This window comes from Lutra lutra, chromosome 14 (genome assembly GCF_902655055.1).
Source record: "Lutra lutra chromosome 14, mLutLut1.2, whole genome shotgun sequence".
In the NCBI taxonomy this organism is placed as follows: domain Eukaryota; kingdom Metazoa; phylum Chordata; class Mammalia; order Carnivora; family Mustelidae; genus Lutra; species Lutra lutra.
In genome coordinates this window covers 62,554,104-62,572,060 of record NC_062291.1, presented here as the reverse complement: position 1 = coordinate 62,572,060, position 17,957 = coordinate 62,554,104, and the positions used below count along the sequence as shown (strand labels likewise).

At 54.8% G+C, this 17,957-nt stretch overlaps 1 protein-coding gene across 3 annotated transcripts in view; it reads right to left on the bottom strand.

The window, feature by feature from the left end:
- Nucleotides 1-3,069: 3,069 nt before the first annotated feature.
- Nucleotides 3,070-17,957, bottom strand: part of SUFU (SUFU negative regulator of hedgehog signaling) — a 115,904-nt gene continuing 101,016 nt past the window's right edge. For 2 of the 3 annotated variants that reach the window (XM_047701804.1, XM_047701805.1), the window contains exons 11-12: nucleotides 8,908-8,976; nucleotides 3,070-6,227 (exon numbers count right to left, since the gene is read on the bottom strand). In XM_047701804.1, coding sequence (XP_047557760.1) covers nucleotides 6,138-6,227; nucleotides 8,908-8,976 — 159 coding nt within the window. In that variant the 3' untranslated portion in view covers nucleotides 3,070-6,137. The remainder of the gene's footprint in view (nucleotides 6,228-8,907; nucleotides 8,977-17,957) is intronic. The other variant, XR_007122629.1, reaches the window with a different exon arrangement.

Here is a 17,957-nt window from a genome sequence, read left to right as displayed (position 1 = left end):
AGTCCAAGTTTCATTACTACCTGCCAGGTCCTACACTAGCTGCTCTCTGTGTAAGCAATCTCCTGTTACTCCCCTTCTCTCATTCTGCTCCGGCCACACCGGCTTCCTCTTTTGTTCCTCAGATATACCTAGTGTGTTTCCCCTAACCCCAGGGTCTCTGCAGCGTTCTTTGCCTGGACCATTCTTCCTCCAGATGTCCCTATTGCACACTTCTTCCTGTCACTGAGTTCCTTTGCTCAAATGTCACCTATGCAGCTAGGCCTTCCCTGACGTCCGTATTTACAAACACACCCCACCCCAGCCCTATCTCTCTTCTGCTTTATTTTTTCTCCATAGCACATACATGCATGTACTACATATTCTATTCTAAACAAATACTATCTATCTCTCATCACTAAAATATAAGATCTGTGAAAGGAATAATTTTTTTTTTAAATAACGTATCTCCAGAGCCTAGAACAGGACCTATCACATAGTAGGTGTTCAATAAATATTTGTTGAATCAATGAATGAGTTCCATTCTCTCCATCCCTACTGCTTCTACCTTAATCCAGGCCTGCCTGGTCCTTGCCTCCCATCTTGCTCTCTCTCAGAATGTTCTTCATCCAAAAGGCAAGGGAATGGTTCTCAAGTGAAAGCTTGATGCCGTAAACCTCGAGCATTCCAAATCCCAAGAAGAGTTTTGGGGCTTTTTCCTTTGTTGTTCCGTCTGCCTGGAGGGCTTTTGAAAATAAATCTCCTCTTCTTTTGTCCTTCGTTTTTAAGCATCCTTCAGTGGATGTCACTTCTTTCGGGAAGCCTTTTTTAATCTCCCAGACTGGGTTGGGTACCTTTTCTATGTCCGTACCCTAGCCTAGTCCTTTAATAAAGGGTTAACGCTAATTGAGCAATTACTATGTGGCAGGCATCTTATGTGTATTATCTCATATAATCCTTGCAAAAACTCTGTGAAGCAAGTATCCATTTGCAGATGAAAAAAAACCTGTCCAAAGTCACACTGACCACCGGTGGAGTCACGGTAGGACAGAAAGCAGCTGACGGTCTTCCTCCTTCATGGCTCTTCCTTGCAGTTGTTTCCTTGTCTGTTTTCCCCACTGCATGACACACTTCTTAAAGCCAGGCCTGTGTCCAGTCTCCCAGCATAGAGCAGAGGGCCTGGCATGCATTTGTTGAAAGGAGGAGTGAATGAACACAGACCGTGGACACCCACCAGGCATCTTGCCCATTTCCCCCATCCTGGCCTTAGCTCTCTCCCAACGACTTCCCGGGAGTAATGAGAAGTCATGGGTCAGTCTCATGGTGCCCCCACAGAAGGGGCCTGGAGATGGTTGCCTTGCCAGACCACATCCTGACCTGCCCCCACTGCAGCCTTGGGACAAATCTCTCCCTTCTCCTGCCCAGGACAGCACTCCCTAGCCCCCCCTGCCCCGACCTCCCCACCTCCTCCACCGTGGTCTGTAGCCAGGCAGCTACCTCAGTGCCTGGCAGCCTGGGTTGACTCACTTCCCTTCACATTCTCCTTTTGGTTAGGCCAGTTTGGCAAATCTCTTACGCTCCCTAGTCCAATGGCTCTGGAGCCTGTGGGTCCCCCTCACCCAGGGCCCCTGACATCCTCCCACCCCACACAGGGCAGAGCAGCAGATGCCTGGAGGAAAGTACAGGCCTTTCGGAGGTGACATTATACAGATCACATGGCAGATTTCTCCCCTCCCTAAATCTAGGGTGGGGTCTCTGCTCTAGGCCCAGGAGCCTCTTTGCAGGAAGAATCTCAGCCTAGTCCTATCTCCTGGAACCACCTAAATGCAGGATCTTGCCGTTCTGCACTCTCTGGGACTGGAGCTCCACTCTGACCCCAGGTCCTTCTAGGCTGGTCAGATGAGGAGGATTAGATAATCAGCCCTTCCCTCCACCCGCCCCCCAATCTCCAAGGAGAAAAGAAAAGGTGAATGGGTGTGGCCTGGGCCGCCCTGCGATTGTCAGTCCAGCTCTGGGCCCTCTCAGCTCCCTTGCTCTGACTGAGCCAGACTGACTGAGGGCCCCAGACAGGACCTGTCCCACTGCTCCAGGGGCCAGCCACACAGTTCAGTAGGAGGTCACAGGGGAGGGAGTACTGACCTTGGCCTGGGGAAAGTCCCCCAGATAAAGCTGGTTCTCAGAAGACAGAGTCCCTTCCCAAGAGCTGACACCTGCTGTCCCCTCCCTTCTTGTGATCCCCCCAGGACTTCTGCCACGAGCCCAGCAAAGCCCCCTGGGTGCTACAGCCCCAACCCGAGCACCAGGAGCCACGGCCCCACTATTCTCCGAGACAGACAACAGGGCCTAGCAGGAAGGGGAAGAACGCGGGAAGGTTTAGAGCAGCCCTGTAGGTTCTGGAAAGGCTGTCTGGGTGCAGACCCCCTCCTGCCTGCCTCTAACGTCCCCAGGCTGTTGCCATCTCCCCACGGGGATTGGGCTCTGATGTGCTGTGCCATGTCCTGGAGAGTTAGGAGCTGGGCAGTCCAGGGAAGGGAGATCCACCACCTCCTCACCAAGGCCAGGCCCAGAGGGGGCTCACAGGAAGGGAGGGCTGCCTTCTGGGTCACCCAGTGGGTGTGATGGTTCTGAGGCTGCCCATCCATCCCAGGAGGTTGAATTGAGATGGTGAGGGGAGTGGCCATTTCCTGACCCGAGCTGGAAGGGACACAAGAAGTCTAAAGCTGGAGGGATGGAAGGCCCACCTTCCCAAGGGGAGAGGGCTTTTTTGGTGAGAGGAGAGCAGAAGAGGAAGAAAGAGGGTCTCGACCCAGCCACTCATCTTCCCAGACCTGTTTCTTGCTTCTACTCCCCCCCACCCCCATGACCTTAGAGGAATTCAAGATCAGTGAAAGGGAGCCTGCAGAGTCATTTCTGCAGGACTCCAGAGTCACCAGCTGCATGATCCTGCTCTTGGACACCTCCATGCCCAACGACAGTCCTCGAGGACCTTCCCCCATCCCGGCTCCTTCTCAGCAGCTGAATCCAACCCACCCCTCTGCCAGGGCCCCAGGCTGGCCTCTCCCCTACTCCAGGCATCCAAAAAGGAGCACAAGATCCAGGCACTTCTGCAAATATGTTTAATGCACTTAGATTACACAGAGGAAGAGGGAGCAAGAAGGAAACGACATCTAAGTGAGTCACCCAAAAATTCTTACAAAAGTCCCAGGCTGGCTGCAACCCCTAGGAACCGAGTTGCTGCTGACGTTAGAAACTAATATAAAATTTTATAAAAGACTGCTCATTGCAGCATTCAGTTACTTGTACAAAAGGAGAGCTCTCTCTACAGGGCTCCCAACTTGTAACAGGGACCCACGCACCCCACCTGGTGTGGGGGACCCAGAAGCCAGAGAGGAAAGACACTGCATAAAAAAATACAGTCAAGGGAGTTCTCTACTGGTCTGCCCCATAGGGGCACCAACCTTTGGGGTTTCTTTCCCTGCTCTCATCTCAATCTCAAAACCCAGTCCCAAGACCCTGTGTACATTTTTAAAAATGCTCTAGCCCTTTAGACTTTCCCCAAGGCTTCTGAGTCCCTGCCTGAAGCCTTGCCTTTGCAAGAGGAAGAGAAAGGCAGGAAGAGGCACCAGTTCCCTGGCCAGACCTGAGACCTTGCACAAGCCGCTCTGCCCCTCAGAATGACAGCTGGGTCTGCAGTCTTCCTACAGCCCACACTGGACCTGAGGAGTCCGAGAGTCTGCCATGTGTATGCACGGGGGGAGCCCCTTCCTCCCAGAGCCTGAGCCACAGGGACCTAGAGGGAGGGGACAGGACTGGGCAAGCCAAAGAGAAGCCACGAGGAAGAGGCAGATTTAGGAGGGAGATGTACCTCCCCAGCTCACTATGTCAGGGCTCCCATAGCACTGCAGGGAGGGAAGTGGTACATTTAGTGAGTACCCACTGTGTGCCAAGTGCTGTGCCAGGAACACTATGGGGTTGGCCTCACTTGGTCCTCAGTGAGGGTCCCCCCTCACCAGCCAGAAGCTCGGTGGAGAGCCCCCTCCCAGAGAAACCTCTGGAAGGCATGGTCAGAGATGGTGGGTACTCTGTGACTCGTCCAGAGCCAATGCACCATAGGGAAAGGAGAGGGAGGCCTGGCCCCAGCCAGACCTAGGAGGTTCCTGACATCACAGGGCAGGAAGGGGCCACAGGCTTCATGGGCTCACAGTCTCAGAGCTCACCTGCCTTCCGCCGGTTTCCCATAATGATGACTAAGCTTAGCTCAGAAGGTACCCTCCTCCCCATCAGCCAAACCAGGCAGGCAGAGGCAGGTCCCCAGAAAGAAAGGATCTGTGGCGAGGTGGGCCAGGGTGGTGCAGAAGGGAGACAAGTTGACGGCCCCTCTCGGGCCATGACGCACTAGCTGACAAGCGCTGCCAGGGCAGGGAGAGGCTGTGGTGGGTGGCGGCCACATGTCCTTTTGGAAAAGTCCTTGGAGCAAAAGGCACAGCTGCTACCGACACCAGGTCCAGAGGAGCTTCGATCTTGGTTGGTGAGGCCCAGAGCCTTGCTCTCCCAGTATGATCCACCTGGAAGCTCTGAGTTTGATGGTGTGAACTGGGCAACCCTGAGGGTTTGTGTGGAGAAGCGGCCAGAGCCTCGTGGCCCCTTGGAAGTCCAAATCTTGCTCCCTGGAGTGCCCAGTCTCTGCCCTCATGACCCTCTCATCAAGGTGGTCCTTCACCCCATGGGCCACCTGTGGCACTGCTGTGGTGCCCGTGTGTGCAGTCAGGAAGGCCCTGACAGCCCAAAGGACTTGGCTTTGGAAAGGCCTAAAAGGAGATCTTGAAACAGCAGTCCCTAGAGTCAAGGGTGAGAGGGCACAAAGGGGGCTTGTTGATTCCAGGTCAGAAGTGGTAGACAACCCCAGAGGAACCCCAAACCCATGGGCCAGAGATAGGTCTATTTCTGGGAGGAAAACCACGAGATCTGCAGTAGTGGGGCAAGAGACTGGGAGAGACCAGGATGCAGAAAAAGAGGTATGGGGAATGACGTGGAGAATGGGGAATGAAAGACAAGAAACGAATGGACGCTGGGAGGCTGAGGGTGGCAGAGTGCAGTGCTTGCAAAATTAAAGTGAGGGACATGGTGAGAGGTTGATTTTTCCATTTTTAATATGCCAGAGTTCTGTAGGCTGGAGGCTGGGAGGCCCAGGGGAGGAGGAAATGGAACAGAAGTGGTCAAAGAGCTGGAGACCTAGGCCCTGAGTGGCAGGTGGAGATGGTCCTCACCCTCTCTCAGGCAGGCCTGGTTGGGTGGACAAGGCCTGGAAGATGAGGCTGGGCTGCCAAGTCTCTGGGACCCTGGTGGTCCTTGAACTTTGCCAGGGGCTGAGTCCGCCTGAGAACCAGTGGTACCTCCTCCTGGCCCCAGTTGGCTAAACCAGGCTGAAGGCGGCATGAGGGCGCAGCTTGGCTCTCCCCTGCCCCAGGCTCCACCAGGCCTGGCTGGGAAGAAATCCACCTTTCTGTGAAGCTGGCTCTCTTGGGCCCTGGGCTGGCAGGTGAATGGAACCCTGGCACCTTCTCTGGTGGTGGCTCAGGGGGAGACCAGCCCAGGCCCTCGTCTGAGAAAATGAGAAAGTACATCTGGGAATAAAGTTCTGTTTAAAAAACATTATATACACGGCTTCTGGACATCTCTGAAGACTAATAAAATACCATCCGGTTTCGACAAAATAAAATAAGGAGGAAGAAAACCAAACACGATCAGAGGAATTGTTCTGGGGCCAGAGGACCAGGCCTAGCACAGGCTTCCCACAGGAGAGCTGGGCCCTGCACGCAGCGGCCACTCCACTTCCTCCTGCTGGCCTGCGTGGCAGGGGAGAGGTGAGAACGAGGCCTGTCTCCACCGAAGGGCACATTCAAGGTCCAGAGTCAAATCAAACCACAACAACCTGTGGCAGCAGCAGGAGGGGAAGGTTTGCGTTTGCCCACTCCCAGCCCAGGGAGGCTTGGCCGGCTGGGGGGGTGAGGCCCCTGAGCTGCAGGTGAGGTGGGGGGGGCTGCGCAGTCCTCCTCACACATGTCCTTTTATCTGTGGGAACCGCGTTTGCGCAGCTATTACAGCGAAGTCACCGGGGAGCTGCTGGGCTCGCCCTTGGCCCCTGCAGGGCCCAGCCCAGGCTAGTGCAGTGGGCTGTCGAACACCACGTCGGGCAGAATGGAGACTTTCAGCTTCTTCTCAGGCCAGCTGTACTCTTTGGGAAGTTTGAACTGTGGAGGGAGCAAGCACAGAGCCAGAGCGCATGCGGTTAGCACCACTCCCTGCCTTCTGTCCCAACCGCCGGAAGAGAGCCTGGGCCTGCGCCCTGTCTCCCAGGGGCTGGGGGCACAAATGGCTACCAGTTGCAAATGCTAGTCCCAGGTGGGGAGCTGGGGTTAAGCTGTGTGAGCTCGTGAGCTCGGTGACCCCTTCTTTCCCCTTGCCCTGACAATTATTAACTGGGGTTGGAGGAGGCATGTTTTCTAACTCTTTCTTGACTCTGCTGACCTCCCTCCAGCTCACTTCCTTGGTTCTGCCTCCAGCCACAAGCATTTGAGGAATCTGCTCCCTGAGGCCCTGGGGCTGAGGAGTGGGGGGCCGGGGGGAGGGTGCAGATGCTACAGGGAAGTGGCTTGAGGTCTGGAACTCTGTGGTCCTGTCCTGGCCATGGCTTTGCTTGCAGGGGCTGATGCAGAAGGACCCCAGAACCTGCCCTCTGTGGCCTTTGCCAAAGGGTCCAAAGGGAAGGAGGTCCTGGCTTGGCCTCGGTGGGAGGAGAGGAGCAGGACAAGGCTGGCCAGAGGTGATTTCTTGGGCCTGGTGCCTCCCCATCACACTCCTCTTTGTTCAAGCTCATCTGTTTCCCAAGGAGAGTGGAGGCTCTTTCTGCCCCCACCAGGGATCATTGATCTGTTGAGGGTCCTGTGTCTCAGGCTTCTGTCTGGGGTGTGGGACAGAGGCTGGTAGATTTGACTTCCTCTGGCACACAGCTGGTGTGCTCACTAGATGCTCACTGCCTTGAAAACAGGGTCTGCCTTTTACGATGCCTACTGTTCCAGGGCTAAGTGAGAAGTCAGACCAGGCTAGAAAGGAAGGAAGGACGGGGCCCTAGGCCTGCCTAGAGCCGGGGCTGGAAGTGGACAGGCGTGATACTTCCTGGCTGGCCCCCACTCCCTCCCTCTGATGGGGGACTTATCCAAGCCAAGACCAAAGTGGAGAGTGGGGCTGGGTATGAGGACAGCCTCTGCACAGAGAAGAAGAAAGAAGAAAGAAGAAAGAAGAAAGAAGAAAGAAGAAAGAAGAAGAAAGAAGAAAGAAGAAAGAAGTAGAAGAAGAAGAAGAAGAAGAAGAAGAAGAAGAAGAAGAAGAAGAAGAAGAAGAAGAAGAAGAAGGAGGGGGAGAAGGAAGGAGAAAGAAGAAGAAAGAAGAAGAAAGAAGAAGAAAGAAGAAGAAGAAGAAGAAAGAAGAAGAAGAAGGAGAAGGAGGAGAAGGAGAAGGAGAAGGAGAAGGAGAAGGAGAAGGAGAAGGAGAAGAAGAAGAAGAAGAAGAAGAAGAAGAAGAAGAAGAAGAAGAAGAAGAAGAAGAAGAAGAAAGTCATTTTTAGTGACCTACTTTCCTAAGCTCCCCCTGGTTCCTGTCCCTCCTTCCTGGACTGTCCCCCTCCTACCTCCTCAACACCCAAGCTCAAAGCAGCGGCCTGGTGCACTACCGTCCCAGTGCGACGCGGCCGGCCTCTCCGGAAGCACTTCTGGGCAGCTGGCTCCGGGCTGACTGAATAGAAGCCAGGCCTCAGGGACCAGTGACTCTCGGGGTTGATTGGCTTGCACGGACCAAGGACTTGGTGGCTCTGGAATACGTATCAGTGAGTTAACTTCTCAAGCCACATCCCAGAGGACAGAGGCAACCTCAGGCTCTGAGGAGCTGTCATCCACCTGGAGATGAGGACAGGACAGGCTCACCCTGTGCGCTCTCCTCCACCTGGTGGGTGTTGGAGGCCACCGTGTCCCGGCTGATGCGGCCCAGGGAGCCCTGGCTGGATGCTCCAGGACTGGATGAAAGCTAGCTCCTACGTGGCCTTCCTCTGGCTTGAAAGGCTGGCCCCTGGGAGGTGAAGGAGCTCTTCCCCAAACACGCTTCCCGGCAGAAAGGGCTATGGAAGGGTCTGTCTTTGCCACAGGCAGGGGAGGGCCCAGAAGAGCTCTCCAGAGGCCTGGTGAGGTTGCTAACGTTCCACTAACCTATGGGGCATTGAGGCCAGGAAGGCTCAGATCCCACTGGGGTGCTGCTTAGGAGGAGGCCGGGGGGAGGAGAAGGGACTTTCCAGGATGAGGTAAGTCCCTGCAAATGAGGATGCCAGGAACAAGGAAGAAAAACAAAGGGGATTATGGGCTCCATTCCTGTACCCTACATGGGTAGCCAAGGAAGGCACAAGCCCCCACCTGGCCGGCCAGTTCCTCCAGCTGGAAGAGGCGGACCAAGAGGGGAGAGCTCATGGCTGGAGACTCGAGAAAGGAGGCCAGCTCCTGGGTGGCCTGAGGCAAGAGCAGGAGTCCCTTACTGCCCACCAGAACTCCCCAGTGGAATGTTCTCTGGCAGCGGGCGTGGGATTTCTGTTCAGAACCTGCCAGGCAACAGTAGGGGCTGGGGAAGAACTACCAGCCCATAGGCCCTGGCTGCCTCTTCAGTGAGGTTCTCAGGAGCCGCTAGTTCAGACAACTGGCCAGGTGTCCTTATGACAGCTGGCCTGAGAGGTACGGGGGGTGGCGGCGGCTGGGGAACCGGAAACAAAGCTGTTTAACACCTACAGGGTCTCTTCTCCAGCCCTTCCCCACACGTTGGAGACTGACAGACCGAAAGACACACACGGGCTCCTGGAGGTTGGAGGCCACTGTTAGAATGAAACAGGCTTACTTCCTCTGGAGAAGTCAAATCTTCCAAGTCCTCCAGCATTTTCTCTACAAACTCTTCAGTCAACAGAATCTGGGAAGAAGGCACAAGACAAGCATTTATTATTATTTTTTAATATATGGTCTTTTTGCCAACTGCCAAGCCACAATTTTTTCTCCCGGCAATGAAGAAGCAGTGAGCCTATTCTAGGGACAGAGGGCAGTTCTGGAAGTCTATCCCAGACCAGTGTTCTCCATGCCCCCCACCCCACCTGCCTGCAATCCCGCAGGGACAAGGGCAGGGAAGGAAGGGGGTCAGAGGATGATGGGGAAGCAAGGGGGGAATATCTGGAGAGAGAGCAGTGCTGGTCCCCTGTAGGGCTATGGGCCGGGCAGTGTGGGCCTCCCACATGCTGCAGTGCAGGAAAGGGGCAACGGAGAAGTGGGTGGCTGGGCGAGAGCAGTCACCAATGTCCTCCGGGCCCCGCCAGGCTCCCATGTTCCCCCTCATTCCCGACTTGGTAGGACAAAAGGAATCTGTTTGGATTTGGAATACAAGCCTTGTCTGGAATCTGGATGTGCCCCTGAAGGTACATCCAAGAATGTCTCTCTCATTTTACAGCAGAAAAGGCGCTCTCAGGTCCTGTTTCCATCTGCAGTCTCCACAGTTTCTCAAGCCGGAAGCTCCCAAACCCCTGTCCTGCTGACCCCATTCAGCCACTGAGTTCTTTACAACTTCCTTTGAGAAACCTCTTCTCCGGGTCACCTCTCAGTTGTCCCACTTTGCTGTTCTAGTCTGACGCCTTGTCACTTCCTGCTTTGAGGCCCGGGATGGCCTGACCCCACTGTTCAGCGGGCACGAGCCCCACCCTCACAGGCCTTCCTCAACTTGATGGGCCATCTCTTCCCAGCTGGCTCCTCTGCTCAGGCTGGCTTTGCAGAGTCAGGCCAAGCTCACACCAGGCCTGCACCACACCGGACCCAGGCTGAGGATGTCTCTCCTCTTCCCAATCCGACCCTTCCCTCCACTCTCCTCCCTGTGCTGGCCCACAGGGCCTCCTGGCCTCGGCACCAGACCCTTCCAGAGCCCCAGGCTGTGGCCCCAGCTGCCTCTGCTTTGCCTCCTCCAGCAAACTTTGACTACCCTGGGTGAGGCACAGAGGAAGATGGACAATGGGGTGAAGACCAAGGTGAGTGACTCCTCTGAGGGAATACCCTCTAGAAAGGTAGGGATCAAGAAAATACTCCTTAGGTTTCCCCTGGGAGTTGTCCACTCTCGTAAGTGGAGTCTACATATATCTGGAATATAGCCAGCTTGTGAGAGGAAGTGGAATGGCCCGGGAGAGCAGAAGAGCAGCAAGTGGGGTTGCTGGGGACCACACAGGGTGGAGGACTCAGAAGGAAGTCGAAGGGGTGGAGGTGGGAGCAACGAATAAGAAGCCTGAATGAGGGGCGCCTGGGAGGCTCAGCGGGTTAAGTCGCTGCCTTCGGCTCAGGTCATGATCTCGGGGTCCTGGGATCGAGCCCCGCGTCGGGCTCTCTGCTCAGTGGGGAGCCTGCTTCTTCCTCTCTCTCTGCCTGCCTCTCTGCCTGCTTGTGATCTCTCTCTCTGTCAAATGAATAAATAAAATCTTAAAAAAAAAAAAAAAAAAAGAAGAAGCCTGAATGAGCCAACCTGAGCGCTCATGTATCTTGTCTCCTTTAGTCTCCTTCCAGATGAGGAAACTGAGGTGCAGACAGGTTGTATAATGTGCCCAGTGTCACATGGCTTGTGAGGGACTGAGATAAGACCATATCCACAGTTCTACCTAGACTCTAAAGTAGCACCTTGCGTGTAGCTTCCACATCCGGGGCTCTTCTCCCACAGCCCTGATGCCTTTATTCACTCTTCCGCTCATCTGCCCACTGATCTACCCAATTCCGCAGCACTCCCCAGGCGCCTTGGCTGGGCCCGGCCCTGCGTGGGGCCCCCAGGGACACAGGCATGAAAGCCGTCCATGCTCTACCTGGACACGTACCCTCTCTTGGTTGACAGGGAGCCAAAGGACATCTCCTTCCCAGGCTGCAAGCCCTCAGTCAGCAGCAAAATAGCTCTGACTACTGGCCCCCATCTCATCACAGTTTTTTTTTTTTTTTTTTCTGTTTCAGGAGCTCAGGCCTCCAGTGAGGACAGAGACAAGATTTAGACAGGCAAAGTCAGTCCAGGGAATGCCAACCTGAGGTGGCCCCTCCCACCCCCATTCTTCCTCCAAGTGCCCCAAAATGGCACTGAGTGACCCTTCTTCCAGACTCCAGTGACTCTTGCCCCATCACACCCAGTCTTCCCACTGCCAGAGCCCTGGCTCCTCCTCTTACCCCAGGGCTCCCCCCCAACCCCCCACAGTCCTGTTTCCCTACCAGTTATCACCAGTTTGCTTGAGCAGTACAAAAGTCACATTCATATTTTTGGCATTTCCGGGGCTTGTTGCCATCTCTGCAAATGCTAGCACAAACACAAGCATACCTAAAACCCAGTGATATGACAATGGCTCCAGTCTGGGCCAGGCCGTGCTGATTTCTAACCCACAAATAATTTGGAGGGAGGATCTTTCTGCCAGGAAGGTAAATAGGCCTGGGACTGGAGCGCTGGGGCTGAGGTGGAGGGGAGGGTTCACAGGGACCACGACCACCCCGTGAGACCCCTGAGCGCTGTTTTCCATCAAGGGGCAAGGTGACCCCACCAAGGCAGAGCTCAGTCCCAAGTCAGTTCCTCCGAAGGAGGTCTGCACTAGGTGGCGGAGAGAGGGTGCCTTATGCCTTATGGCTGTGAGCAGAACTGCCACCAGCGCGTACCATCTGTGTGTGGACTTGTTTTATCCTCAGCTGGGGGAGGGGATGGCAAGACCAGGAAAGGGAACAAACCCTGGTTGCTCCTCAATTTTTACTTTTGGTGACTTGCTGGTTCCCGCTGGAAACTTCACATTATTTTAAAAGAATTAAACAGAGAAAATTATACACAATATCTGCATGATATTAAGGGTGACATTCCCTGCAAAGAAACACGACAGACTGTCATAGCTCCAGGCGTCTAATTTAATTTCCTTTGGGAGTTAAACCTTAGAAGCTTGGATTGAACAAACAGGCCCTGTTCTTTGTATATTTCAGACCTGGAGCTGAGTATGTTAACAGATCTTATCAACAGGACACTGGAGATAGACAACTGTGACAGAGCAGCTCCTGGGCGCTCTCCCCGCAACAGACGCGCCGTTGTGATGCAACTGTGGGAAAAGCCGGGGCAGTCTGGGGCTTGAGGCGCTGGAAGCTCACTGGGTCCCCAGGGGGCTGCCTGGCTCTGCCACAAATAATAACAGGATGGCTACGATGCCAGTAGTAACAGTGACACTACTTCCAACAGAAGCAGCAGGAGCCTCCCCCATGTGCCAGGCACTGGGCTAAGGGCTCGAGCCGTACCATTTCACTGAGCCCTCCCGGCAGACCTGCTGAGGAGGTAGCTATTACTTCCATTTTGCAGACGAGCAGGTGGTGAGAGGAGACAAGGTTCCTGGACTTTAAAACAGTGATCTGACCTCACTGCGGTAGAGGATACGCTTTTCCTGGGGTCTGGGGTAAAAGCCCCAATTCTAGAAGCCTTGTATACTCAGGGCTAACTCTTCTCTCTCCTCTGATGGGGGTGGTGAAGGTGACTTTGGCTTCTACCAATGGGCTGGAAGACCAGCCATCCCAACTCCAACCAGCCACCCAACTCCTCAAGACGAACAACGCCACTCAGCTTAAGAGCGCTGGAACCCTGAGCACCACAGACGCCCAGCTGCTCAAAAACCAAGGTGGCCAGTTGGAAAGGAAGGCAAACCAGGCCCCAAGATGGTGTCCAAGTGGGAACAGTGAGGCAAATTTCCAGGCCAGCTTAGTGGATGCATACATAAGGCAACAGTTACTCCAGCCCAGAAAACAGCAATAGAAATAACAGTAATAATACGGAAAATGACAAGAGCACTCAGTAATGGCTGCATTTACCAAGAGCTGGGCATAAAACACTTCTGTTTGTGCACAAACAGTCCTTGGAGGGAGGAGGCTCTCCAGTGAGCAGCAAACTCTGCTGGGAAGCTTCTGACACTATGGAAATGCCATCTAGACCTTCCGAACTGGAATACCCTGGCAAGGCCAAGTCATCAGCATTTCTTCTTTTTTTTTCTTTTTAAAGATTTTATTTATTTATTTGACAGAGAGAGATCACAAGTAGGCAGAGAGGCAGGCAGAGAGAGAGGGGGAAGCAGGCTCCCCGCTGAGCAGAAAGCCCGATGTAGGACTCGATCCCAGGACCCCGAGATCACGACCTGAGCCGAAGGCAGTGGCTTAACCCACTGAGCCACCCAGGCGCCCAGTCATCTCCATTTCTGAGGCACCCAGCAGATCATGGGATGGGGAATACTCAGGCTCACACAGTGGAAGGGGCTTTGGGCACAGGCGTAACAAACAGGGCTGAATTGGGGGCAGCAGCTTCACCCTCATCTACTTGGCCAAGCAGGGGTACAGTGGACTCCTGCTCTCCACCCCCAACCTCTACTCTTGGTCAGAGAGAAGGCTTGGAATCAGACCAGCAGCCTTCTCCAAGGTGCTCATACCCGGTGTCTCAGGAACAGCCTGGTTGGTTGGTGATGAGGGAGTGCTGGCAACAAGCTCCCAATTCCCCAGGCCCCAGCAAGTTCCAGAAGGAACCCAAAAAGTGATCTTTAGTGGTGCCTGCCCTGGGCAGGCCCTGCTGTGCAGTGGGCAGGAGCCCAGCTGCTGCGGATCTGATTCCAGCATCTGTGGCTGGTGCTATTTCTGAGTCTGCAAACAGCACTGACAATGCCCACTCCTCCCCCCCATACGACAATCCACACTTTGTCCAGGGCCCTGTTTGCTCTTCGTGTTGACATGTTGTTCTTGTTTCCTGACAAGTCTGCCTTTCCTTTTCCTTCTCTTTACTTCTTTTTGGGTGGAAATGTGTTGTTTACAAGGTAGGGCCTTCCAAGGAGCTGCTCCAGCACCCATAATGGCCGAGGAGGAGGCAGGACGAGGATGCAGTCTGGATCTGTGTCCCCGCCGACTCCAACTGGCCAGATGAAAGCCAGAAAACAGTATGGAGATCCACCCCCCCCCACCCCAGGCTTAGGGGCAGAGGTGTGTGGGGCACACACTCATTTCCTGTTCTCGGTGGGTGGTGAGAAGTTAGCTTTGGTGGCTAGAAGCAGGCTCAGACTCCTCCTGCTCTGGTTGCTGGCTGTGGCTGGCGAGGGCACAGCGGGCCTTCACAGTCTTCTCCCCAGACACAGCGGGGGCTTTTAAACCCTAACTGGGGGTACCCTCGGACAATGAGGTCCCATGACAGCCTAAGCAAAGGTCTCCAGGGAGAACAGGTTGTGGACAGCTTCCCCAGTGGAAGGAGAGGCAGGAGAGCACTGAAGAGGAACTGCCCAGGGCCTGGGCCTGGGACTGCCAAGTGTCTTGCACACAACATCCAAATGGGTGGACGGGGACAGGAGAAGGCGGGGACGTGTCCAGAGGACAGTGGTGAGTCAGCCACTGGGCTAGGATGAGAGCCCAGAAGTGATTCCGAAACTTGGCCTGGAGTGGTGAGTCCACTCGGGACAGCAGCTGGGCATCCTCTCCTGAGCCCGAAGCCTCCCATCGGGGCTGGGTGGGGAAAGGCTGGGGGTGGAGGGCGCCACCTGGGTGAGCTGTCTGACACCACACAGCTGAGAAAGCATTGCAGGGCTTAGAAAAATAGTCTCATATTCGGGCGATGTGACCCCCATGTGACCTCTGGGGCCAATTTCTCCCACTTCAGATCAACCCTGGCTGGGGATGGATGAACGACTCAGCTCTGGGCTGGGCTCCTGCTCAGAAGACTCACAGCTCAGTGTTGACAGACTCAAGGGAGAGAGGCTTGTTAAAGCTACTGGGATGTGGAATGCTGGGGGAAGGTGTGCAAGAGAGGACGCTAGCAGGCCTCCCCCAAGAGCTGAAGACCATCATGTAAAGCTCTGGAGTTGGCTGGCAGGCTTTACCATCTCCACGAGGATGAAAATAGCAGATGGGAGGGCAGATGGAGTCAAGGTGTTGACCTCCGGAAACTTCGAAGCCTATAGAATTAGAGCAGGATTCCTGCCTCTCCAGCTCCTCCAGGAAGCAGGGAGTGTCCACTGAGCTTGCCCTGGGGTTGCAGCCCGCCCTGCCTTTCTGTGTGCTGGGGCCTGGGTTTCCCTGGGGCTGGAGAGAAGGGGGGAGGGGAGGAGCAGGACCAAGAGAAGGTGGGTGTGGAGGCCTGTGTGGGGCCACTCCACACCCTCCAGTGAAGTCCCAGATTCCCTCACCTTCTGCTGTTTTCTCTCAGCCTCTCCTCTGTCACTCTTCTCTCATGCAGGGTGTCTCTGCCATGCCTTTTCCCCAAGAGATAACAGGCCCAGGCTGGTAGCCAGAACAAGGTGCCAAGGCTGGGAGCAAGGGCTTCCAAAGCTGTTGAGGCTGATGTAAGAAAGTCATCCCAGCCCCTCCCCATTCAGCTGGGATCAACAGGGAGAGTTCAAGTAGCAGCCAAGGAAACAGAAGTCTGGAGCTCTTCACGTTCTTGGGCCTGCTGTATTCAGCTCCTTCCTACTCCTCTGTTCCCCACAGGCCTGGTACCCAGGGCCCAGGGAGACACCCTTGATCCTGGGAGTATGAGCAAGAGATTCCTGAGGGGGTAGAGGGGAAGTCAGTCCCCTCCATGTTGGGGGACTCCCTCCACAGGGGCCTGGGGCCCTTGTTGGTCCAGTGGAGTGGCCCCTCCTTGGTATGTCCAGGCCTCCAAGATGTCCAGCAGTCTCATGGGAGACAAGTAGCCCCAAAGGGAGCCTTAGACGCCCACAAGTAATTACAAGCCCAGGTTCCCACAAGCTATAGGGAGCTGCCTATGACCACAGTGGCAAGATCCTAAAGGGGAAGGCGGGCTGGCAGTCAGAAGCAGAAAGTGCTGACTGCTTTGGGGGCAGGGAGGAGGGCTGCTGTGAGTGTTGGCTGAGGACTGGCTGGGGGCAGAGGCAGAGGGTTTCCCAGGGCTCCTTGGAAAGGGGCCTGAGAAACCCCTCAGTGAGTGAGGGTGCATGCTTGGGGGAGCGGGGCCCCAGCCAGCCTTCCTGGGAGCTCCCCTGTGAGCTGGCCCGTGGTGGACCACACTAATGAGCCCATAACACAGGCCTTTGATTAAGCAGCTCCCAGCACAGCAACTTTATTGAAATAGCCGAGGCCCGAGGCTTGTTCCCACTGCTCTGGTTCCCTGGGCAACAGCGCATGGGAGGGGCCCTGCCCAGGGCTTCAGGAGCCCGAGGGGCTGCCCAAGGGTGATAGGAGTGGGCCTGGGAGCACAACGCCAGTGGCCTGGGATAAGGGGCTCTGGGACTGGGGTTGGATTCAGAACTCTGGGGGCATGGAGGGACAACATGACATCTGCTGAGTCTTCTGGGGGCCAGGGCTCCTGGGCTTCTGAGAATGGAGATGGTGACCACCCCTGCCTCAGGGCAGGAAGGAATTCCAAGGATGGCAAGACTCCAGGGACAGGCTCAGAGGTGAAGATGTAAGATGTAATGGGGGAGGGGAGAATTTCTTCTTGAGTTTGGGGAGACCCTGGTCCCTACTTTCCCAGGAACATGGGCCAGAATCTTCAGTACACATTTCTGTGTATCTGAGGACATGCTATCTGAGGACACTTCTGAGACCTATGAGCACAGTCACCTACTAGGAATGATGACCTGGGAACTCTCGACTCTCAGGGGATGCTGGGTTCTCCCGCTGGGTCCCCACTTTCCCTTTCCTTACCAGCTCTCCCCGGGGAAGAGGCAGCCCTCCTCCTCTCCGCAGAAGCAGCCTGGCCTTCCTGGGACACGGCTGGGGCGGGTGGGGAGGCCTTTTCCACTTGCACCGGGCTAGTTTCTAATGTTATGCTTCAGAGCTTCTGCTACAGTAACTACCAAGCCCACATGGACAGAAATCTAATGTTACCAAGTGGGACTTTTAAAATGTATTTATAACTTTATGGTTCAAAGTAATTTTGTTATGAAACAATGTAATAACTGTGGAAAAAGGCAAGATAATTTATGGAACACAATATTGCTAAAGCACTAGCTTTCTACCTCGCTTAGTCTGAGGAGTGTGGTTGGTGTCCTTTGTTTGCTGTTTGTTTTAATTAAGGGTTAGTATTTTGCGGGGGAGGGGGGAAGAGGCCTGAAGGAGGAGAAATTCAGCTGCAAGCTCTCTCTCTCTCTCTCTCTCTCTCACACACACACACACACACACACACACGCCCACATTACCAGTAAGTATGTTTCATAGACCCCCCACACTGGGCTAAACCCACAAAACCAGCAGAATTCCCTTCTCCTCTACTACAACCTCCCCTCCACCACACCAAAAACAAGCACAGTCAATTTCTGGATTAGGGTCAGATCCCCTTTCTTGATAACTCCTGAGATAGAGAAGATAGAGTGCTTTCCTCTCATACCCTCAACAAACAAAGAAGAAAGGATGTCATTCCCCTAATATGTCTGGGAGCATGCTGGACCAGCCAACTCCCCGTTAGAGCCCTGGGACAGCATGGGGGCTGGGGAGGAGGCCCATGGCTCTCAGGCCCCAGCACCCTGCCTGGCAGCAGCTCTGGAGCTGTGCTCCAGCCAGAAGAGCCAAGGAAGGACAAAGTGTTCTGGACAAGCCAGCAGGTTTCTGTGCCGAAAAGCTGGGTTTCCATTAGGAGGAACAGGAGAGCCATTAGATGCAGGGAGTGGGGAGGCTCTGTCTGCTGAGGCCTGCCCATCCCAGCCCCAGTCCAGGCCCACACACTCCATTTTCTAGGAATTCTGGTGGGATTTCCACAGAGCCACTTGAGACTGGCTTCCATCCTTCCTCCTATCCCATTTCACCGTCAGGTGTCCTGGCCTTTGGTTCACCCAGGGTGCGGAAAGTCTCACATCTTTCAAATCTGGATTTCCCTGGCAAACCAATGGCCAGGGCCTAGACAGTTATCCCTGGTGTCTCAGGTGATGGGGTGGGGATTGGCCAGGA